We start from the raw sequence: 21,385 nt of genomic DNA, 5'->3' as shown, positions 1-21,385 counted from the left end.
TCATAATAAGCTACAAGATTCGTTGGAAAAATTGGAAACTATTGTTGCAAATATGACAGAGTTTGTTATTTTTTTGGGGTGGATGCAAGCAGATGCATTAATGAGCCTATGATGCCTATATCGACAATTTCATATTCAGTCGCAAGAGTTGATCAATACTCTGTTGCAAGACAATTCTCCTGTTGGTGCTCATGCGGTGATTTGAGATCACTCCGGAGTCTGCCCGTCATTGCAGAGTCCAAGGAGCTAGCTGGGGGAGAAGCAGTTGGCGGCGGTGGAGGACCTTCTACCTCACTGTGCTCCATGCGCTCCACCGTTGAGGCTCAAGCTTAAGTGCTTGTGGTCGTGGTTGTATTGTCACAGTGTTATGGATCAAATCACATTGATCTCATGGAATATGCGGGCCGGGGGCACAGCACCAGAACTCGGTGGGATAATGAGGTGATGGCTCGTATCAAATGGGAGATCCACCTCTGGATCCTGGCCGGCGCAGCTAGTTTAGGTTCTCCTAGGTCGGAGCTAGTAACATCAGGTGTTTTTCTCTTGACGCCGTTGTTGACTGCAATTCCAGCGCTAGGTAGTGTTTGCCGGTGTGGCATGTGGACGTGGGTCAGTTTGTACAAACTTTTGACCATGGTTTTATTATTCTTTTGTACAAAAAAACGTTCTTGGACGTCAACAATACTGATAACAAACCTTTTATTTGCAAAAGAATAACAAACTTTCTTGGATGTCAACAATACTGATATGGACAAAGCGGTAGCTTTACTTTAGGTAGGAGACGTGCCGGAGAGGGAGTTGTTGGTATCGGTTGTCTATTACTGTCTACTAAAGTTCAAAAGAACTCTTCTGGGTGAAAAGTCTTCTCCTGGTATCAGTTGTCTATTACTGTCGCTAAAGTTCAAAAGAACTCTTCTGTTCTGCAAGCAGCTACCTGCTCCTGAGAACTAATTCTGATTCTTGAAATAAAATAAAATTTATACTTTTTGTCAATTTTTATTATTAAATCTTAGCATAGTTAGTTAACTCTGTAAATTTGTTGCTATTGGGTAATCGCTATATTGGCTCAGGTTTGGGGCCATATCTCTGCTTCTAAAATGTTCGGGGGTTCTTTTCTGGACTTCTAATTATTAGAAGAGTAGAGGTCAATAATTAATTAGCATAGTCTTTCCCCCTTCTTATTTAATTTCCCACCAAAAGGCTCTCGGTTTTTCTTTTCTTCATTACATACTGCAAAACAAATTGAAAGTCTAATGTGCTGGCCACTCGAGAAACAACTATAGTTATTAGTAGGTGGCAAGGTGGCAGCTCATGTTCCAACACGTCGCCTTCATTGACTGTAACTCTCTGCAACCTTAGCGTCTTGTTGTCCACGTAAACTTTTTTTTTAAAAAAATCTTGTCCATGTAACACGCCAATTCTAAGTATATACTCAGTCTTGAGCGATCTCTGTAAGAGGACATAATAAGAACAGAAGAGGAGAAGATTAGCACGATGGAGCTGGTTGTATCTGCAGTTGCAGGTGACCTAGTTAACCGATTCATGTCCTTCTTCATCAGCAAGTACAAAACTGTAGAGCAGATAGAGAAGAAGATGAAAAGGCTGCAAGATCTACTGATTAGAGCCCATATGATCGTCGAGGAGTCTGAGGTTCGATACATCACCAACTCAAAGATGCTACTTCAGCTGCAGAAGCTTGTGGAGGTCATGTACCAAGGCTACCATGTTCTGGATATCATCAAGTATAGGACTCTTTGCAGCTCAAGGGCTGATGAAAATGAGGTTAGTAGCTTCAATATTAATGAATTGTCCTTCACCACTTGGATCAAGCGACTTTGTTCCATGAAGTGCACTGCTAATATTCCTGAGCTTCAAATTACATTGGATAATCTAGAATCCACTGTTTCTAATATGAAAGAGTTTGTGTTACTTCTTGGGGGATGTGAGCGCATGTTCCGTAGCCCCTATGATTCCTATGTTTACATAGATAACTTCATGTTTGGTCGCCATGTCGAAAAGCAGCTGGTCATCAATATCTTGCAGCAGGAAAATATTCCTCCCTTCGCTCCAGCTGTTATCCCAATCATAGGGGGTACTAGAGTGGGCAAGAAAACCCTGGTTGCACACATTTGCAATAACGAGAAAGTCAGGTCAAAATTCTCATCAATCTTGCACATGCGTGGTGAAAACATCTTGAGAATAGCGCATGAAGTAGGAGCAGGGAGGTCCTTGGTAGTGATTGAGTTTACCTCAGATGTGGAAGAAAAGGATTGGTTGAAGTTCTATTCATCAGTAAAGAAGATGGGAAGAGGAAGCAAGATCATAATAGTAAGTAGGATTGCAAAATTATCAAGGTTTGGGACGGTAAATCCAGTTTGTCTTAATGCATTGTCCAATGAGGAGTATAGCTACCTCTTCAAGGTTCTTGCATTTGGAGGTACAAACCCTGAAGAACACCCTCAATTGGCAGTAATAGCTGGAGATCTAGCTGTAGCTTTGGGAGGGTCGCTCATCACAGCGAACGTATGTGCTGATATGATGAGGAAAAATCAGGATGTTCACTTCTGGATCAGCATATTAAAAAAATACAGGAATGTGGTGCCGAAAAACTTCTCGGTGTTCGGTGAGCATCCCAAGAATCTTATGGATCAAGATCATCCTATAGACATAACCAGACTTGCATCATCGTCGCTGTCATCGCCATCATCTGCTAAGCTTCGCCTAATGCCTCCTCATAGTGAAGTTGATGATTCCAAAACTGAATTGCCCAAGGTGATGTTTGGAGATCTGATTGCTGGCTCAGCTGTTCTGCCATCGGGGGATTTTGAACTAGTTGCGTGGGAATCACCGTTACCCCCATATAAAAGGTTTGTAAACTTTGCTAGATACTGTGATGAGTCGATCTCTCAGCATCATACAGCATCAGCAGGCAAGAAGCGCAAACGGTTAGATAAGTAAACTAACAGCAACCTTATATGTAATACAGCATTATATTTGCCCTGTCAGTGTAGTCAGCCAATGTAGCTTTCTAATTTGTACGAGTCATGACAGAAGTCAAGAAAACGACTTCTTGTCTCAATGTACAAATTTTCTTGTCTCAATATTTGTTTATGTTTCTGAAATGCTTTCCTTAGTAGATTACATAGTGAATGGGCCATATCTGGTTTAATTAAAGAAAAACTAATAGTCAATGGAACACATGGCATCAGCTGAAGACAGTAAACACGACATCATACAGACTGGTAAAAATGATAAGGGATGCTTTAATCCAAACTACGAATCAAACTTGATATATTCTGACAGTATGCAGATATGATATATCTATGGCAAAGACCCCTGCAAGTTGCATTCTACCAACGGCATATGTGCTTGATCATCATAATCTGAGTTGAAGGCTCCAGACGAAGACTTTTTTTTTTCTCCAATATGATAAAAGCATGCTAGTACATGTACAGCTGCAGTGCCCCACAGGACAAAACAGGTTGATTCAAATTGCTATTACTGGATATCACTGTACACCATTCTGTTACTCTAAAATAACTATTGAATGCATACACAAATTCAAAGATATACATGGAAGAATAAAAGAATTTATCACTAGTGATCCCACAAAGATTATGTTAAAAAGGAGGGCCCTAGAAACATGCATATCCAACAATTAAGACATTTGAACAACCCGGAATATCAAAAGGCTGGGATTCAAAAAGACCAGGCATCATGTTCTTTTCCACATTACAGGTGGCAATGGGGAAGGACTCACAGATAATCATATATTGATGTCTGCTCGGCTTGTTCTACCACCGCCTGAATCAGGAATTGAGGAAGATGAGAATCTGTGGTATCTGTAGTTCTCTGACGAAGACGACATTGGCTGCTGTAGATAGAGTGTGGGGGGTGGAGTTAGGTTTCGCTGTGCTGGCAGTGGAGCAACTCCGTTGTATTTGTAGCTCTGGCCCCCATAGCTGCAAAAAAAGTTAGGAAATGAATGTGTCAACAAGATACTGCTAAAGTAGTAACCCAAATACAAATCACGTCCCCATCCTGTTTCCATCAATAATTTCGAACGAAAAATCACAATGAGAATGTTTATTCAACCAAACGTACATAGATCATGTGTTAGCAACATATAGAGGGACTCACCTTTTTCTTTGGAACAAGTCATCATCATTAACGGCTTCTACAGGAAGGATGGTATCCTCTCTGGGAGTGAGTGACCATGGGCTCGGGGCGGGAAGCTCATTTGAAAAATACCTTCTCCTTATCAACTGAATGATGCACCTCAATAGCATTAATAAATAATAACGCAATGATAATCAGTAATCAAATAGACAAAAAAATATTTTGCACAAACCATCCGGAAAAATTTGATCAGAGCTTCTTTATCATATCTTGCCTCTTTAGCAGCCTGTAATTAAAGGTCAAGCCTGTCATTTAAAACTTCAAAAGTCGAATACATAACCTATGGACGACCACAATATAAAGCGTAAGACATGAAATAGCAAAAAATCTTAATAAAAAAGATTTACCATGAGCAGACCAGAATTGCCAGGGAAGCTATCTGCGAGAGGAAGTTCTTCAATTGGTGGAAGTAGGCCCTGGTTTTCAACCCATTGACGAGCAACATCAACAAGATTCCCACTGCTCACTCTTCTACCATCTCTTGGAGCAATATCCACTTTGTTGGCAATCACTAGGTAAGGAACCGGAAGGCCACCTGGACCCCCAGAACCAAGAGGAGCTGAAAAGGTCCCAGATTCAGCAACCTCCACTGCCCATTTGTTCAAATTTGTTTTTGTCTTTCTCTGAGAGAGGTCATAAACAAATATGACACCTGATACATAATTTCAGAAAAGATAACAAACTTTAAACTACATGCTTACCAAGGAATCTTTAAAGTTTAAACTGCATTATCTATGATTATTCAGTCAGTACCAATACACTAAGATGTGTAACACAAGAAAGCTTCATACAGGATTCATAAACCACTGCATCCTGCCCGCACCCCCATCCTCCCCCCCCCCCCCCCCCCCCCCCCTACTCACACAATATATCTGGGCTAATTAAAGCACAAAACCAGCTATTGTACACTAGTCTGACGATAAACCTGTTGTGGCGTGGAGCAGGCAGCCACATAAGTGGATAAGGTGTGGTACAATCAGTTTAGGCAATAAGGCACTAGTTTGTTAGTTTTATTACCTGATAGGAGCTGGTTGAATACTTGGCTAAGAATTTTCAGGTAGGTTGTAAGCTGCCTGAACTATAGTGGCTGCCATAGGAGTCTTTGGTTGATCATTTGTCAAAAAACTGCTTGTTATCAGGGTGATCAGGCGCCACTACCCGTGGCTGAGGACTTTCCAGTTTCAACAGTCTGGCAAGGAGGGCAGGACCTCACCTCCATTTCACTATCCATCATGATCTAAGGCTTAAAACTCATCTGTTGCAAAGCTCCCCTCTCGACTACAGCAGTAAATCACACCAAATCATGCTAAAATGTCATGCCCGGTTTTGAAGAAATAAACCGAGCAACAAATCATATGTGCGCCAGGATCAAAATTACACACACATGACGACATAAGTGAATAAAAGCAGCAATGTTATAAAGTACCGTCGTAATTTATTACAAACCAAACGGAATGTCATGAATATAAAGGATCTAAAAAAGAATATAAATAAATAACATTTGTTCGCATTTATTCTAGCAACGGATCATCCAAACTCCTGTACATCCACAGGTAGCAGTGTTGATTTAGCAAGTGTGAGTACACTTCAGGCTGGTACTCAGCAAGTATATTATGAAATAAATGCGAAAGGGTGCCTAGTAGGATTGGTTAGGTGGCCTCAGTAGCACTCCTCAGGTCCTGAGTTCGACAACCGGTGGGAGCGAATTTCAGGCTAAGGTTAAAAAAATCCCCTCGTCTGCCTACACGCCAAAGAACATGGAAATAGGTCCATGCTCACCCCGGCCCGCTCTCACACGGGTTACGGTATGGGTTACGGCGCCCCTGTGTAAGGGTGGGGCAGGGGTTCGAGGGTTTTCTAGACCTACGTGAGAGTTCTTGTTCTTACATTAATGCTCGAGGGCGGCTTGCCCCTCGCAGGTCGAGTTTTTTTAAAGTATATTATGAAATAAATGACATGAAAGGCTAATAAAGATAAATTGCTGGCTAAATAAAGGGGTAATAAGCTGAAGATTTCCAAGATTAAGACTCAACACTAATTATTATTAACCCAAATCGATGTCGCTGTGGCAATCACCTCCACAACGTCGCAGTCATTACAAAAAACAAAATAAAAACAACATCACACCAATAGTATAATAACAAGTATCTCAAGCACACAAGTTAAGTTCACCACACAAGACTCTCAAATGACTCGATTAACTCTAAACGACGCTAAACGTAGACTACTGGCTTAGGGATCCTCCTAAGGTAGGACACTGCCACACTGGTAGTGGGGCGCTGAGGGCCAAAGTTAGTCCTCTTGTGGGGCGGTGAGAGGGCTATGCAGTCATCGTCCTCCTGCTCAGGTGGCTCTCTCCCTTGAAGCTAAGCTCTGGATGCCTCGTTCTCCTTCCTTGCATCCGCCAGCTGGTGACGGGCCTCCTGCAGCTCCTCAGCGTTGCGCTCCATCTGAGTGTGAAATGCGGCAGTGAGTCCAACCTGTGTGACCATCCTAGTGTTCAGGAAGTTCTGTACCCAGCTATGACGCTCCTCATCTCGCCTTCAGCACGCCGAGGGAAGTGTCTCCAAACTGTATCATCCAGATCAGCTCCTCCGTGGTGGCACAATATTGAGAGGGCCGGACTCGCAGCATCGCTGATCCTAGCAACGAAGGTAGCTCTGGCTGCCATGGCGTAGTGTACTAAAGTCTCCACCGTCCCTCCATACTCGTAATCTGGAGAGAGAATACGAGCTGAGACTATCCACTCATCTGAATATCTCGGGTGAGTCCTATGAGTGCCCACGTACTCAATCTCCACTGGAATGTGCAGACAATGGAACAACATGCGCAGCGCCCTGGAGAAGTAGCAGTTTCCTCTGAGATGGCGATATCTCACCCATCTCTCTGGTTGCAGTGGTAGTGGAATGGCTCTAGATGCATCTCCATGTGCAGCTTGGTCATCATCTTCATCTTGTGTAGCTTCAGCATGTACATCCTCAATTTGGTTCTCTTCAATGTGTCACATCTTCGTCTTCACCATCTTCTTCAGTTAAGTCCACCACTTCAACTTCCTCTTCAGGCTCCACCACTTTGAGGAAGACCCTCTGCAGGTGCAGGTACAGGTGCGGCTACAAGTTCAGGTGCAAGTACAAATGCGCGGCGTCTGAGGAAGACCCTCAAGAGGTGGAGCCTGAAGACAAAGTTGGAGTGGTGGACTTAACTAAAAAAGATGGTGAAGACGAAGAGGTACACATTGAAGAGAACCAGACACAGGATGATGATCAAGCTGGACATGGAGATGCAACTAGAACTGTTCCACCGCCACCGCAACAACTGGAGAGATGGACCATGAGATATCGCCATCTCAGAGAAAACTAGAACTTCTCCAGGGCATTGCGCATGCTGTCCCATCGTCTGCATATTCCGGTGGAGATCGACTACGTGGGTGCTCACAGGACTCACCCGAGATATCCGGATGAGTGGATAGTGTCAGCTCGTATTCTCTCGCTAGACTACGAGTATGGAGGGATGGTGGAGACTTCAGTACACTATGCCATGGCAGCCAGAGCTACCTTTGTTGCTAGGATCAGCGATGCTAGAAGTCCGGCCCTCTCAATATTGTGCTACCAAGGACGAGCTGATCTGGATGATACAGTTTGGAGACACTTTCCCCGGCATGATGAAGGCGAGGTGAGGAGCGTCATAGCTGGGTACAAAACTTCCTGAACACTAGGATGGTCACACAGGTTGGACTCACTGCCGCGCTTCACATTGATGGAGCACAACGCTAAGGAGCTACAGGAGGTCCGTCACTATCTAGTGGATGCAAGGAAGGAGAACGAGGCATCCGGAGCTCAGCTTCAAGGGAGAGATCCACCTGAGCTGGAGGACAATGACTACAAAGCCCTCTCACCACCCCGCAAGAGGACAAACTTTGGCCCTCAGCACCCCACTATCAGTGTCCTACCTTAGGAGGATCCCTAAGCCAGTAGTCTACATTTAGCGTCATTTAGAGTTAATCGAGTCGTTTGAGAGTCTTGTGTGGTGAACTTAACTGGTGTGCTTGAGATACTTGTTATTAAGCTACTGCTGTGATTTGGTTCTTTGTAATAACTGCGATGTGTTGTAGAGGTGATTGCAACAGCAACATCGATTTGGGTCAATAATAATTAGTTTTGAGTCTTAATCTTAGGAATCTTCAACTTATTACCGCTTTATTCAGCCAGCCATTTATCCTTATTTAAGCCTTGCATGTCATTTATTTTCTAATATACTCGCTAAGTACCACTCATAAGTGTACTCACACTTGTTAAATCAACAGTGCTCAGAACAAGGCAAGTTTGAGGACTTTCCAGAGGATATACAGAAGTTCTAGGCGTATGTTCCCCCAGTCTGTTACCAGTGGAGTTTGGATGATCTGCTGCTAGAATTAATGCGAATTGAAACACTTATTTATTTATATTCATAACATTTGGTTTGGTTTGTTATAAATGACTACAGTACTTTATGACATTGATGCTGTTATTCACTTATGTCGTCATATGTGTGTAATTTTGATGCTGGTGCACATATGATTTGTTGCTCGGTTTATTCCTTCAAAATCAGGCGTGACATAAAATGAACTATTTCACATCAATCTTCAGCATGGAACCACAATTGAATGGAGTTGGGCAAAACTGGATCAATAAGGTTTTGAACTTGTGGACATGCAATGTCAGGTAGTTTCATGCTTTTTTATTAAACAGTAACAAGGTCCATACAACTAGAGTGCAAAAAGTAGGGTCATGACTTATGGGCCTATGTGTTTTCCCCTTCCCTATACTTATACAGGCAAAGTTTTGGTAGCTTTGAAGATGAATAATATCAAAAGGGATATATTTACAGATTACACAACCAAACCAGATGCGGAGAAAAAGTATTGATTTCTGCAAAGATGCAGCATTAGATTGAAGGGAATAAGTCTCTGTACTTGTGGTCTTTGTGGGGCTGTGTGGGGCTGCAGCATCTCATTTTTCTGCAGCATGCACTAGCACCATTGCTGCCCTAGAGGACAGCATCTTGGACTGCTTTAGCATCTAGATAGGACAGCAGTTAGTCCTTTCATTTGGCATCTTAGACTAGGAGTAGTCCTTTCATTTGGCATCTTAGACTAGGAGTAGAATATGCCTCAGTGTTGGCTGCCCTGCAGCTGTGTATAAATGTGTTGCCTCCCCTCCCGTTGGATGGCATGGCATTGTGAGTGTGAATGAAGAAAACCCAGAAAACTTCCCCAACTTGAGTGTCATCCTCTCAGCTCAATGAGAGTGAAAATTGAGCTGCTAACATCTGGTATCAGAGCCGTACTTTCCTGTAGGTTAGACATTTCCTGCACTTCTCCCTCCCAAGCAGCAGCTAGCACAGCAGCAGCTAGCGCAGCAGCAGCGGCAGTTAGCGCAGCAGCAGCGGCTAGCGCAGCAGCACCTGCTGCACCCTCTACTCCACCTTCCTCACCCGAGCAGACGAGCGGCAGCTCGTCTGAGGCTGCGTCTTCTCCACGCAGCAGCCCCCTGGAGGCGCGCCATGTCCGACGCACCGTCTCGGCGCTCGGTCGCCTCGAGCGCACGGCGTCAGCGAGATGCCGAGCTCGCCGCGGCAGAGGAGCGCAGGCGAGCGACGGCACAAGCCGCTGCAGCAGCGGCGAGGGCGGCCAGGCTGGCTGCAGCGGAGCTGGCGGCGGCCAGGGCGGAGGTGGAAGCAGAGGCGGCGGAGGATGCAGCGCGTGCGGCGGAGGTCGAGGTTGAGACCTTGCGCGGCAGCCTCAGCGGCTCCATCGCCGGCGACGCCACCGCTGACGAGGACCTTGAGGAGTTGGAGAGGGAGAGAGCGCGGGAGCGGACCGCGCGGTGGGCAGCAGTTCACCCCGGCGGCGGCGGCCTGGACGGCGTCGCGCCCGGCGGCGGTCCAGGGGCCCGCGCGCCCGGCGGCGGCCTAGATGGCGGCGCGCCCGGCGACGGTCCAGGGGCCCGCGCGCCCGGCGGCGGAGGCGGCGGCCGCGCCCTTGGCGGCGGCGCGCAGGGCGGTGGCGGAGCTCCTGGCTGGGGTGCGCGCGGCGGCGCCCCCGGCTACCACGACCTCCAGGCGGTGGTCAGGGACGTCGGTCCCGGTGGTGGGTGGCCCACCCTCACCAAGACCAACTACGTCGAGTGGGCCGCAGTTATGGAGGTGAAGCTCCAGGTGCGGCATATGTGGGAGGCAGTCCGGTACGGCGACGTCGACTACGATGAGGATCGACGGGCGCTGGATGTCTCATCGCAGCAGCCCCGCCCGAGATGCAGTTCACACTTTCCAAGAAGCGAACTGCCAAGGAGGCCTGGGACTCCATCGCTGCGGCACGTATCGGCAGCGACCGCGCCTGCAAGACCACTCTCCAGGCACTTCGCAAGGAGTGGGAGAACCTGGCCTTCAAGCTAGGTGAGGATGTTGATGACTTCGCCCTCCGTCTCAACACTCTACTGCAGAAGGTGGTGCAGTTCGGCGACGACACCTACGACGAGGAGAGAGCCGTCGAGAAGCTCTTCCGCTGCGTCCCCGAGAGGTACAGGCAGACCGCTCGCTCGATCGAGTCTCTGCTAGACCTCTCCACCATGACGATCGAGGAGGCGATAGGTCGCCTCAAGGTCGTCGACTGCGACGAGCCACAGCCTCCCTCGGGAGGCATCTCCATCGGTGGGAAGCTCCACCTCACTCAGGAGCAGTGGGAGGCTCGGCGCGGTGACAGGAGGAGGGGGGAGCCCTCTTCCTCGACTGGTGGCCGCAAGCGCGGCAAGCCGCGAAAGGGGCGCGGAGGTGCCCAAGCCGGGGCACGAGGGCGCGCCGAGGGTGGCGCCCGCAGAGATGCTCAGGGCGGCGCCGCTGACAGGCCCAAGGCGGCACGAGACGACGCCTGCCACAACTGTGGCAGGCCCGGCCACTGGGCCAGGGACTGCCCGCAGCGGAGGCGTGGGGGCCAAGCCCACGTCGCGGAGGCCCAGCCGGATGACGAGCCGGCTCTGTTCCTACTCCACGGGGACATGGAGCCGCAGCCGGCGGCACCGCCTGTCACCGCTCTACTCCACCTCGACGAGCCGCGTGCCCGAGTTCTCCTCGGCAACGGCTCCGACGACGACAGGGTCGATGGCTGGTACCTCGGCTCCGACGACACGCACCACATGACCGGGCGGCGGGAGTTCTTCTCCGACCTGGACGTCGACGTAGGTGGCTCCGTCAGGTTCGGGGACTCCTCCGCCGTGGAGATCAAGGGCGTGGGCTCCGTGATCTTCACCGCCAAGTCCGGAGAGCACCGGATGCTCACCGGAGTCTACTACATCCCGGCGCTGCGGAACTCCATCATCAGCCTTGGGCAGCTCGATGAGAGCGGCTCCCGCGTGGTGATCGACAGCGGGGTCCTCCGCATCTGGGACCACCGTCGCCAGCTTCTCGCCAGGGTGGTTCGAGGGAAGAACCACCTCTACATTCTCCATGTCGGGGTGGCCCAGCCTCTTTGTCTTGCAGCTCGCAGGGACGACGAGGCATGGCAGTGGCACGAGCGCTTTGGGCACCTCCACTTTGAGGCACTGAAGCGGCTCGGCGCCAAGGAGATGGTGCGAGGCCTCCCGTGCCTCGACCACGTGGAGCAGCTCTGCGACGTCTGCGTGCTGACGAAGCAGAGGCGGCACTCCTTCCCCCAGCAGGCGAGCTTCCGAGCCAAGGAGCGGCTCGAGCTCGTACACGGGGACTTGTGTGGCCCGGTGACACCGGTCACACCAGGAGGACGGCGCTACTTCCTGCTGCTCGTCGATGACCTCTCCCGCTTCATGTGGGTGATGATCCTCGGCAGCAAGGGAGAGGCTGCGGACGCCATCAGGCGTGCTCAGGCTGCTGCGGAGGCGGAGAGCGGCCGCAAGTTGCGCGTGCTGCGCACCGACAACGGCGGCGAGTTCACGGCGGCCGAGTTCGCGGCGTACTGCGCGGATGAGGGCATCCAGCGCCACTACTCCGCGCCGTACAGCCCGCAGCAGAACGGCGTCGTCGAGCGGCGCAACCAGACGGTTGTGGGGATGGCCCGGGCCCTCCTCAAGCAGAGGGGGATGCCGACTGTCTTCTGGGGAGAGGCGGTGGTGACGGCCGTCTACATCCTCAACCGCTCGCCCACCAAGGCACTCGACGGCATGACACCGTATGAGGCTTGGCATGGGCGCAAGCCGGCGGTCTCCCACCTGCGGGTCTTCGGCTGCCTCGCGTTCGCCAAGGAGCTTGGCCACATCGGCAAGCTCGACGACAGGAGCACTCCGGGAGTGTTCATCGGCTACGCGGCGGGTTCGAAGGCCTACCGCATTCTCGACCCGGAGACACAGCGTGTGCGCACGGCGCGCGACGTTGTGTTCGACGAAGGGCGAGGATGGGCGTGGGACAAGGCGGTGGACGACGGCTCGGCTCTGACGTACGACGACTTCACCGTCGAGTACGTCCACTTCGAGGGAGCTGGGGGAGTAGGCAGCTCTTCTTCGCCGAGCGTGCCTACCCCGGTCCCCGAGCCTCCACCGACTCCGGCGCCTGCCACACCGGCGGCACCACGCCCTTCAGCTACGACTCCGGCTGCGCCGAGTTCCTCAGCTGTACCACCACAGCCGGCGACGCCGCGCACTCCAGCACCGACAGCCACTCCTCCGGGCACGCCTACTCCAGCACCTGCTCACAGCCCGGTGGAGTTCGCTACTCCGCTCTCTCACGACGAGGAGCGCATCGACGCGTACCACGACGGTGAGCCGCTGCGGTACCGTACGATGGAGGACCTTCTCGGCGATCAGCCGGTGCCGGGACTGGTGCCTCACGACCTGGAGGCGCAGTTGCACCTCACGTGCGACGACGGCGAGCCTCGGTCTTTTGCAGAGGCCGAGGGACACGCGGCATGGCGTGCCGTGATGCAGTCGGAGATGGACGCGGTTGAAAGAACCGCACTTGGGAGCTTGCTGATCTCCCTCGCGGTCACCGCGCGATCACCCTTAAGTGGGTGTTCAAGCTGAAGAGGGATGAGGCCGGCACCGTCGTCAAGCACAAGGCTCGCCTGGTGGCACGAGGTTTCGTGCAGCAGGAGGGAGTCGACTTCGACGATGCCTTCGCTCCCGTGGCACGGATGGAGTCCGTGCGACTCCTCCTTGCGCTAGCTGCCCAGGAGGGCTGGCGTGTCCATCACATGGACGTCAAGTCGGCGTTTCTCAACGGCGACTTGAAGGAGGAGGTCTACGTGCACCAACCGCCGGGGTTTGCGATCCCCGGCAAGGAGGGTAAGGTGCTACGTCTGCGCAAGGCCCTCTATGGCTTGCGGCAGGCCCCGAGGGCGTGGAACACCAAGCTGGACTCCACGCTCAAGGGGATGGGCTTCGAGCAAAGCCCGCACAAGGCGGCCATCTACCGGCGGGGCAATGGCGGAAATGCCCTGCTGGTGGGTGTCTACGTCGACGACTTGGTGATCACCGGCACCAAGGATGCGGAGGTGGTGGCGTTCAAGGAGGAGATGAAGGCCACCTTCCAGATGAGCGACCTGGGGCCTCTCTCCTTCTACCTGGGGATCGAGGTGCACCAGGACGACTCCGGGATCACACTTCGACAGACCGCCTACGCCAAGCGCGTCGTCGAGCTCGCTAGGCTCACCGACTGCAACCCAGCTCTCACTCCGATGGAGGAGAGGCTGAAGCTGAGCCGTGACAGCACGGCGGAGGAGGTGGACGCTACTCAGTACCGGCGTCTTGTGGGGAGCCTCCGCTACCTCGCCCACACACGGCCGGACTTGGCGTTCTCCGTCGGCTACGTCAGTCGGTTCATGCAGCGACCGACGACGGAGCACCAGCAGGCCGTGAAGAGGATCATCCGCTATGTTGCGGGGACTCTCGACCACGGTCTCCACTACCCGAGGTGCCCTGGGGCGGCACACTTCGTTGGGTACAGCGACAGCGACCACGCCGGCGACATCGACACCAGCAAGAGTACGAGCGGGATCCTCTTCTTCCTCGGCGAGTGCCTCGTTAGCTGGCAGTCGGTCAAGCAGCAGGTGGTGGCCTTGTCCAGCTGCGAGGCCGAGTACATAGCGGCGTCCACCGCGTCGACTCAAGCGCTCTGGCTCGCTCGACTACTTGGTGATCTACTCGGCAGAGACACTGGAGCAGTGGAGCTCAGGGTGGACAGCAAGTCCGCTCTGGCCTTGGCGAAGAACCCCGTTTTCCACGAACGGAGCAAGCACATCCGGGTCAGGTATCACTTCATCCGAGGCTGCTTGGAGGAAGGAACCATCAAGACGAGCTACATCAACACCAAGGATCAGCTTGCGGATCTGCTCACCAAGCCCCTTGGGAGGATCAAGTTCCTTGAGCTCTGCTCCAAGACCGGGATGGTCCAATCTTCCCACAAGACGATGCACAAGACTTAGGGGGAGAATGAAGGGAATAAGTCTCTGTACTTGTGGTCTTTGTGGGGCTGTGTGGGGCTGCAGCATGTGGGGCTGCAGCATCTCATTTTTCTGCAGCATGCACTAGCACCATTGCTGCCCTAGAGGACAGCATCTTGGACTGCTTTAGCATCTAGATAGGACAGCAGTTAGTCCTTTCATTTGGCATCTTAGACTAGGAGTAGTCCTTTCATTTGGCATCTTAGAATAGGAGTAGAATATGCCTCAGTGTTGGCTGCCCTGCAGCTGTGTATAAATGTGTTGCCTCCCCTCCCGTTGGATGGCATGGCATTGTGAGTGTGAATGAAGAAAACCCAGAAAACTTCCCCAACTTGAGTGTCATCCTCTCAGCTCAATGAGAGTGAAAATTGAGCTGCTAACATAGATTACTATATTTTCATGGAAAAATACAGAATAAACCTACCATTAATTTGTGAATAAAAGAGTGAACGGCACTCTTTGTAGCGCTCTTTTCCTGAAACATCCCAAAGCTCAACAAAGAAGTTCCATTCAGCATCAGCCTTGATGCTATTCGATGAACTCCCTGGGCTACTGTAAGTAATATGCTGAAATTATGGGAATTAAAGTTTATGTGGTGATATATTTTAACGTATAGAACAAAGTAAGTTAACCATAGGATTACTTACTTTAACACCAACTGCACATCCAATTGTTTGGGCTGGTCGAGCAACTGCGGAACCGTTTAATAATAGATGCACCAATGAAGATTTGCCCACACCTGTCAAAAATTTAGGACAATGGTTATCAATCAGACGCGCCATGCAACTAAAAATAATTGGTATAGTCATCAACATATTCAATAGGTTGCAGGGATATATTAGTGTGGTGCTTCAATGGTCTAACAAAAACATGGTTAGACAGCAAGTTGCAACATGATGAACAAAGATCCAGTTATTCGTCATTAATGGTACTAGATCAAAGATTTGTGCAATGAATATTTTTTGCAGAGCACGAATTCACAGCTAAGGACAAGGAATGAACCAGACTTTGTAACTTGTTCCAAACATTAATGAAGTAGCATATTTGGTTCTTCAATTACCTAGACAATTTCATTTATTTTGGTGTAGAATCTTATCAAAAGGAGAATAAGAAACCAGATCCATTACCAAGAATTCAGCATTTTTTTAGATGTTCAAGCAAAAAAATATGCTTGGCCAGTTGGCCTTGACATAGGTAAGCATGATGGGATATCTCCTATAAAATGATGCTATTTTTAAGGACAAAAAGGCCAGCAAAGAAAAAAGGCATTAAAGTCCAAGAAATAGTTTCCATCGACATGATGTGAAATTATTTAATTTAATGTTACAGGGAAGCAAAAAAATAAAAGATGGGCAGAAATAACTTGTTGAAAATGGGTTATTCAATGAATTTGAAGGTTAATAAGCAGAGGTAGCGACACTCCGCCGACAGTGATCCTTTTTTTATGTAAGCAGGCAGTGATCTTATGTTCCAAATTATCAAGATCCAAGCTGTCCTAAAACAAGAGATCATGGTGGTTTTCAAATTTCATAGCTATCTATACTATAAAGAACTAAAACTTTTGAAAACATTTTTCACCCGGATTGGGTTGGTCATACCCATCATGTTGGATCCACATGTCAAGGTCGAGGGAGGTGGGAATAAGGGTAGACCTATAGAAATCGTAAGTTAGGAGATGTTTTTGCCAAAAATGGATTGTGTTTCACACCTATCGTAGTCCTAACCGTCCGGCGCCACGCCCAAGATTGCCTCTCCTCGACGGCCGTGGCCCGTGGCGCCCGAGCTCGCTCTCCAGTCTCCTGCACCCATGTCCATGCTTCCCTGAGTCCCGCAAATCACAGCTCCTCAATCCATCTGTTTCCTTCTGCACGCCGCCCTTTCCCTCCCCATCCATCCATCCGTGCCACCCCTCCCTGCCTAGCCCAACGAGGCTGCGACCCCCTCCCTCCCTTTCCATGGCAGATGCAGCGACATTGATAGCTCGCCTCAATGCTTTCCCCTCCATCCAAGCTGTCCCACCCCCTCCTCTCCTGTCCTGTCCCCGTAGGATCGTCTGCTGGGTGGCCACCGCCAGCGGTGGTGCCGACCGCGTCCATGATGGAGAGGGAGGTCAGAAGGTGGTGCGGAGGGCGGTCCTCGCTCAGCACCACAATCAATGCACGGCGACACCATCTAGCAGGAGCTTCAAGAAGCACCCTCCACCAGTGACTTGCAAATGATGGTACAGGAAGCAATTGACTTTCTATGGACAGGAGAAGCAACTCCGACTGTGCCGCTAAGGAGTTTACCGGCGTCCAGTAGCAGGTACATCCGGCTCTCCGCGATCGAGAAATCGACCCCATGCAAGAACAGATCATGGTCGGTAGCTTTCCAATTTGGGCCACATTGAGGAGGTGATGAACTCATGTGCCAAGAAAAAAAAATACTTCTGTTAAAGAAGGGTACACGGGTGATGAACTGCAACCTGCTAATCCTGAGGAAATCGAACCTTCGGAGGAATCTGATGATAAGTTCTATGATGTATAGAAGGTTGATCCTAGCCGATAAGCTCCTGCAGCTAACATTGCCAATGCTGACTCAAATTACGTTCTTAAGGCGTTGAGGCGAGGTGTGGCGCCTTACCTCCTCTGGATGCCTAGGCGACGCCTAGGCGAGGCGAGGCGACGCCATACACCAACGTAAAAGCAGCATATTAGCAGTATAATTATAGCAGTATAAAGGGGAAAAGAAATGAGAAAAGAAGAAAGAAAAGAGAAAAGGCCCCAGGAAGAATGTAAGGCCCAGCCCACCAAGTCACTACCAGCCCATAAACTACTCATCCAGTCCTCCCGTCAGCCCACCCTCTCCCCCCTACCCTATATCGTCGTGCGCCGCCACTCGCCCGCTCCTCCCTTCGCGGCCACCCCAGAAGGAGCACCAGCGCCGCCGGTCCTCCTCCCTGCCGCGGCCACCCCCAGATGGAGCACTAGCGCCGCCGCTCCTCCCTGCCGCGGCCACCCCCAGATGGAGCACCAGTGCCTCCGCTCCTCCCTGCCGCGGCCACCCCCAGATGGAGCTATGGCGCCGCCGCTCCTCCCTGCCGGACGGCGCGGAGGCGGTGCTGCCTAGGCGCAGCACTGTCGGAGACGGCAGGTACAACATCATCTTGCTATCGCTGATCGGTTTTCGTCCTCTTTCTCCCTTCTCCCTCCCTCCATCCCTTCCTGACATGAATTAGGCAAGGCGTCCAGGACGCCTTGGAGCCTTGGAGCGCCTCATCGCCTAGGCGACGCCTTAAGAACTATGAAACAAAGGTGCAGACCAAAATTATTATCCTTGGAAGGAAGAATTAGAATGTTTAGTCCTTTATGGGCTTGCAATTGCTCTGACAGGAGAGGTACAGTTTGCATTTTTTCTAGGATAAAATGAATCTATTGTTTTCTATTGAAATAGCAAACCTTTTTTTTATTTGTGGAGACAGCTATGGCAAGCTTTTATTGGAATTGGAGCTCGTCAGGTGAAAGGGTACTATAAGGGTCTCCTTGCGGTGGAGGGTGAATTGAAAGAGAAGACAGAAATTGTTCTGACTATGAAATGTGGTTATAGAAAACCAAAAGCATCTCAACCATTTTCTTCAGAAAAATCGAAAGAGCAGATAGAGAAGGTATGTAGATTACTATGAATTTTTTTATTCCTGCTCCTGCTCTATCTATATTAACAGAAAAAACATTCAAAATGAGACCGCAATCATTGAGCATGAGTCCAGTGAGAAACATATGAGAAACTGGAAACCACAGATAATCGCAAAGCATCCATCATGTCACCTTTTACTGTTGTTGCATCTGTGATGAAATCGAAATGGAAAGGCTGGCAATAGAAATTAGTCAGTGAATGTTTAATCTAGGCCATTTACAGTTTATGTTAAACACAATCTGTCAGTTGGTCACTGCCGGGTACATCTCTACCTTAATGCTTATCACATTGCCTCTCATGTAGTCATGTGAATTAATGCCATTAGCTTGTTGGGGGAGCCCTTAAGTTTTCAGGTGCAATCTCATTGGAATATTGGTATTTTAAGTCTAAAAACATGGCCCACCACATAGACAGACCCTTCATAGTTTCCATGTAAAAAGTGAAATCAATTATTGCCAAATCACATATAGTCTTGTAGTTTTATTTTTGACATAAAAGTGGGATGATGTAGCTGATTTCTCTGCTGATATTTCTGTTCACTTGCATTTACTAGGTTTTTGTCGATCAACCACAAGATTGAAGAGAACCCGGATGACCTTGTCGACATGCTGATCCACAACCGCAGGTATCATTGTTAGCCATAATACAAATGGCTAATTTGTATTTTGAATGAATATAAAATACATGTTTAATATTTTCACGTACACTTTACTAGTATGATAAAGGTTTTGTGAATTATGCTGGTAAACACATCACAAGCACATGTGCATTATAATCTCTGGATGCAAGCATTGTGCTGTGCTACCACGTCCTTTTCTTGATTTTAGCCTGAATAGTGAATGTGGTACTTATTTCTGGGCAGTTCATATATGTTAGCTACAAGCTTTGCTCATAAGTAAACCAGAATAATCCGCAGAACATGTCACTGTTTCATTGGAAGTGAGAATACACGAGTCAAATCGCAACCAAGAATTCACCAGATGAACTGAAAACTGCACGAACACATCAGTGAAATCCCCTGAATCAGAGTACCGATTCTTTAATAGGCCTGTAATCCTATAAGCTAGCCCCACTAAAGTTAAATCCCACTAAGCCGAAGCTACGCAAAGACGAACAGCTCTAGATTCACTACAGCTAACCCGGGTAGGGACGGACAGACTGACCTGAGTCGCCGACGACGAGGACGCGCACCTGGCCGCAGGGCGGCCCGCCGCTGAGGGAGTCCCGCCCGTTCCCGCCGCCGTCCCTCCAGAACATCATCTCTCACTCCCTCCTCGTCCTCCTCAACCCAACCAAGCCGCGACGGAAGTAGCAGCAGCTAGATCGGCGGATCCGGAAGCGGCGGCGGCCCGGGCCGCATCAGGGAGTGGGGAACGGAAGGGATCCAAGGGGGCCAACAGCAGCAGCCGCAGCAGAGGGCGGGTTCCGTGGGAGTGGAGGGATCTGCAGGTTTGCCGCTGCCGGCGAGCTGGGTGGTTGGCCGGCCGGTCGGCTGCCGTGCCCGTGCGAGACCCTTTGCCGCTGCTGCAGTTGGCCGCCCGATGCAGGAGGAGCTGCCCAGATTTCTTCGTCCCCGGACTCTAACTCTAGTAGTGTTTCTTGCAAATACTATATACTCCCTCTATTTTTTAGTATTTATACTTATCGTATTAGGTTGTCCTAAATCAAATCTAATCAATTTATAGAAATAATAATAATATTTATGGTACCAAATTTGTTTTATTGAATCTACTATAAAATATATGTTGATAGTACATTGGGAAGTATATTTGTTTCTATAATTTTCTATGGTCTTGATAAAAAGTTATCTAAATTTGACTTAGGACAAATCTAATACAATATGTACATAAAAATGGAGGAAGTACAGGTATATCATTTCAAAATGGGCAGTACGCCATTGCTATACAAGTTATAAAACGAAAAACAGCAATGTTCCTCGAGTGCCAAATCTGAAAGGTTGAAGAAATTTAACCTTGACTTGACATACTACATGAATATGTAAAAGTACCATTAATAGCGTCAACGAGGACTTTCGCAAAAAATATTGGCCTTTTTATAGAAGGCTGCTTCTACAACTTGTGTCAAGTTTTCCATGGGGGAGAGAGCTTCACTATCAGTGGATTCCACATTACTTTGGTACAAAAAGAACTCTCCAACTGCAGTCTACCAATATCCTTGCTGGACTCACTCATAAAGCTTATATTAATAAGTTGCTTAAATAGGCTCCAATATTAAGGGTATAATAGTCAAGAGTTATGTTGTAATCTCCTAGTCTAGAATTCCCCTCACGCGTCTCTCATCCCCAATGGGCTTCAATATAATTGTCCCTCTAGTCTCTATTACTCATACTAAAAGATGATAATGTTCCGATTCATCAGAAACAAATATGGTTTCATAAAGACTGGGCCATACAAAGTTATTTGGCCTAGCCATTTGAATCTTTGCATGTTTGCCACACCTCCAAAAGGGAACTCATTATTCTCAAGTTGGACTTGGGAAAAGGCTCTTACATGTTAGAGCACGAGGCCATCTTAGGTATTCCGAGGCATAAAGGCTTAGGAGGCAAATGAATTTCTTAGTAAAAAAAGTATATAGCTCATCTCTGAATTTTCTTTTATGATGCTAAAGGTGAAGAAAGGTGCTGCCTTGCAAATTAACATGGGGTGTACAAATTATTGAGTATGGCATCATGAGAAGCCACCAACTCGCTGGCTTATAGCGTGCGTAAAGAAACCATTTGTGAACATGATTATGTATTTACAGAGATCTTATATTCCTATAGATTATGTCTTCTAACACTGTCTTCCTCCTCTTATATACTAACAATGTCTTTCTCCTCTCTTATACGTACGCATCCCTGTCTGCAAGACAAAGTGGCAGTCTCATCTTAATCAGTTTTTTACATAGCTTTATCTCTCTCTCGCCGTCCGCAAATCCAATTCTGCGTGCGAGAGCAAGCGTCGCAACGCTCGATTCCCCGACCGTCCGAGTTGCCTGCAGTGCTCCAACGTGCGTGGGCCCTACCAACTATCAACTGTTTTTACCCTCGTTTCCCCTTCCCACCTGACTCGTATCATCTATTTTCTACTACAC

General features: G+C 49.1%; 2 protein-coding genes across 2 annotated transcripts; one reads left to right on the top strand and one right to left on the bottom strand.

Moving 5' to 3' along the window:
- The first annotated feature begins 1,494 nt into the window (after window positions 1-1,494).
- LOC120647988 lies at window positions 1,495-2,958 on the top strand. The gene has a single exon (XM_039924779.1). It carries the CDS (start codon window positions 1,495-1,497, stop codon window positions 2,956-2,958), a length of 1,464 nt encoding a protein of 487 aa, XP_039780713.1.
- Window positions 2,959-3,450: 492 nt separating this feature from the next.
- Window positions 3,451-19,890, bottom strand: LOC120651414 (small GTPase LIP1-like). Its single transcript, XM_039928889.1, has 7 exons — window positions 19,456-19,890; window positions 15,268-15,359; window positions 15,045-15,186; window positions 4,527-4,831; window positions 4,352-4,405; window positions 4,141-4,265; window positions 3,451-3,962 (listed from the first exon to the last, which is right to left on the bottom strand). Exons 1-7 carry the CDS (start codon window positions 19,550-19,552, stop codon window positions 3,767-3,769), a joined length of 1,011 nt encoding a protein of 336 aa, XP_039784823.1. The 5' UTR covers window positions 19,553-19,890; the 3' UTR covers window positions 3,451-3,766.
- Window positions 19,891-21,385: the final 1,495 nt, after the last annotated feature.

This window comes from Panicum virgatum, chromosome 9K, assembly GCF_016808335.1.
Source record: "Panicum virgatum strain AP13 chromosome 9K, P.virgatum_v5, whole genome shotgun sequence".
NCBI classification, from domain to species: Eukaryota; Viridiplantae; Streptophyta; class Magnoliopsida; order Poales; family Poaceae; genus Panicum; species Panicum virgatum.
The sequence above is the reverse complement of the archived record's forward strand: the minus strand, read 5'-3'. Positions and strand labels throughout refer to the sequence as shown.

Bases quoted from the DNA above. Each gene is read 5' to 3' on its own strand.
- LOC120651414 (XM_039928889.1), bottom strand. From the start codon at position 19,552: ATGATGTTCTGGAGGGACGGCGGCGGGAACGGGCGGGACTCCCTCAGC. The intron at 15,360-19,455 runs GTCAGTCTGTCC...AATTTTTGACAG, and splicing joins CCTCGTCGTCGGCGACTCAG to GTGTGGGCAAATCTTCATTG. The intron at 4,266-4,351 runs GTTTGTGCAAAA...TGCATCATTCAG, and splicing joins TGATCAAATTTTTCCGGATG to TTGATAAGGAGAAGGTATTT.
- LOC120647988 (XM_039924779.1), top strand. From the start codon at position 1,495: ATGGAGCTGGTTGTATCTGCAGTTGCAGGTGACCTAGTTAACCGATTC.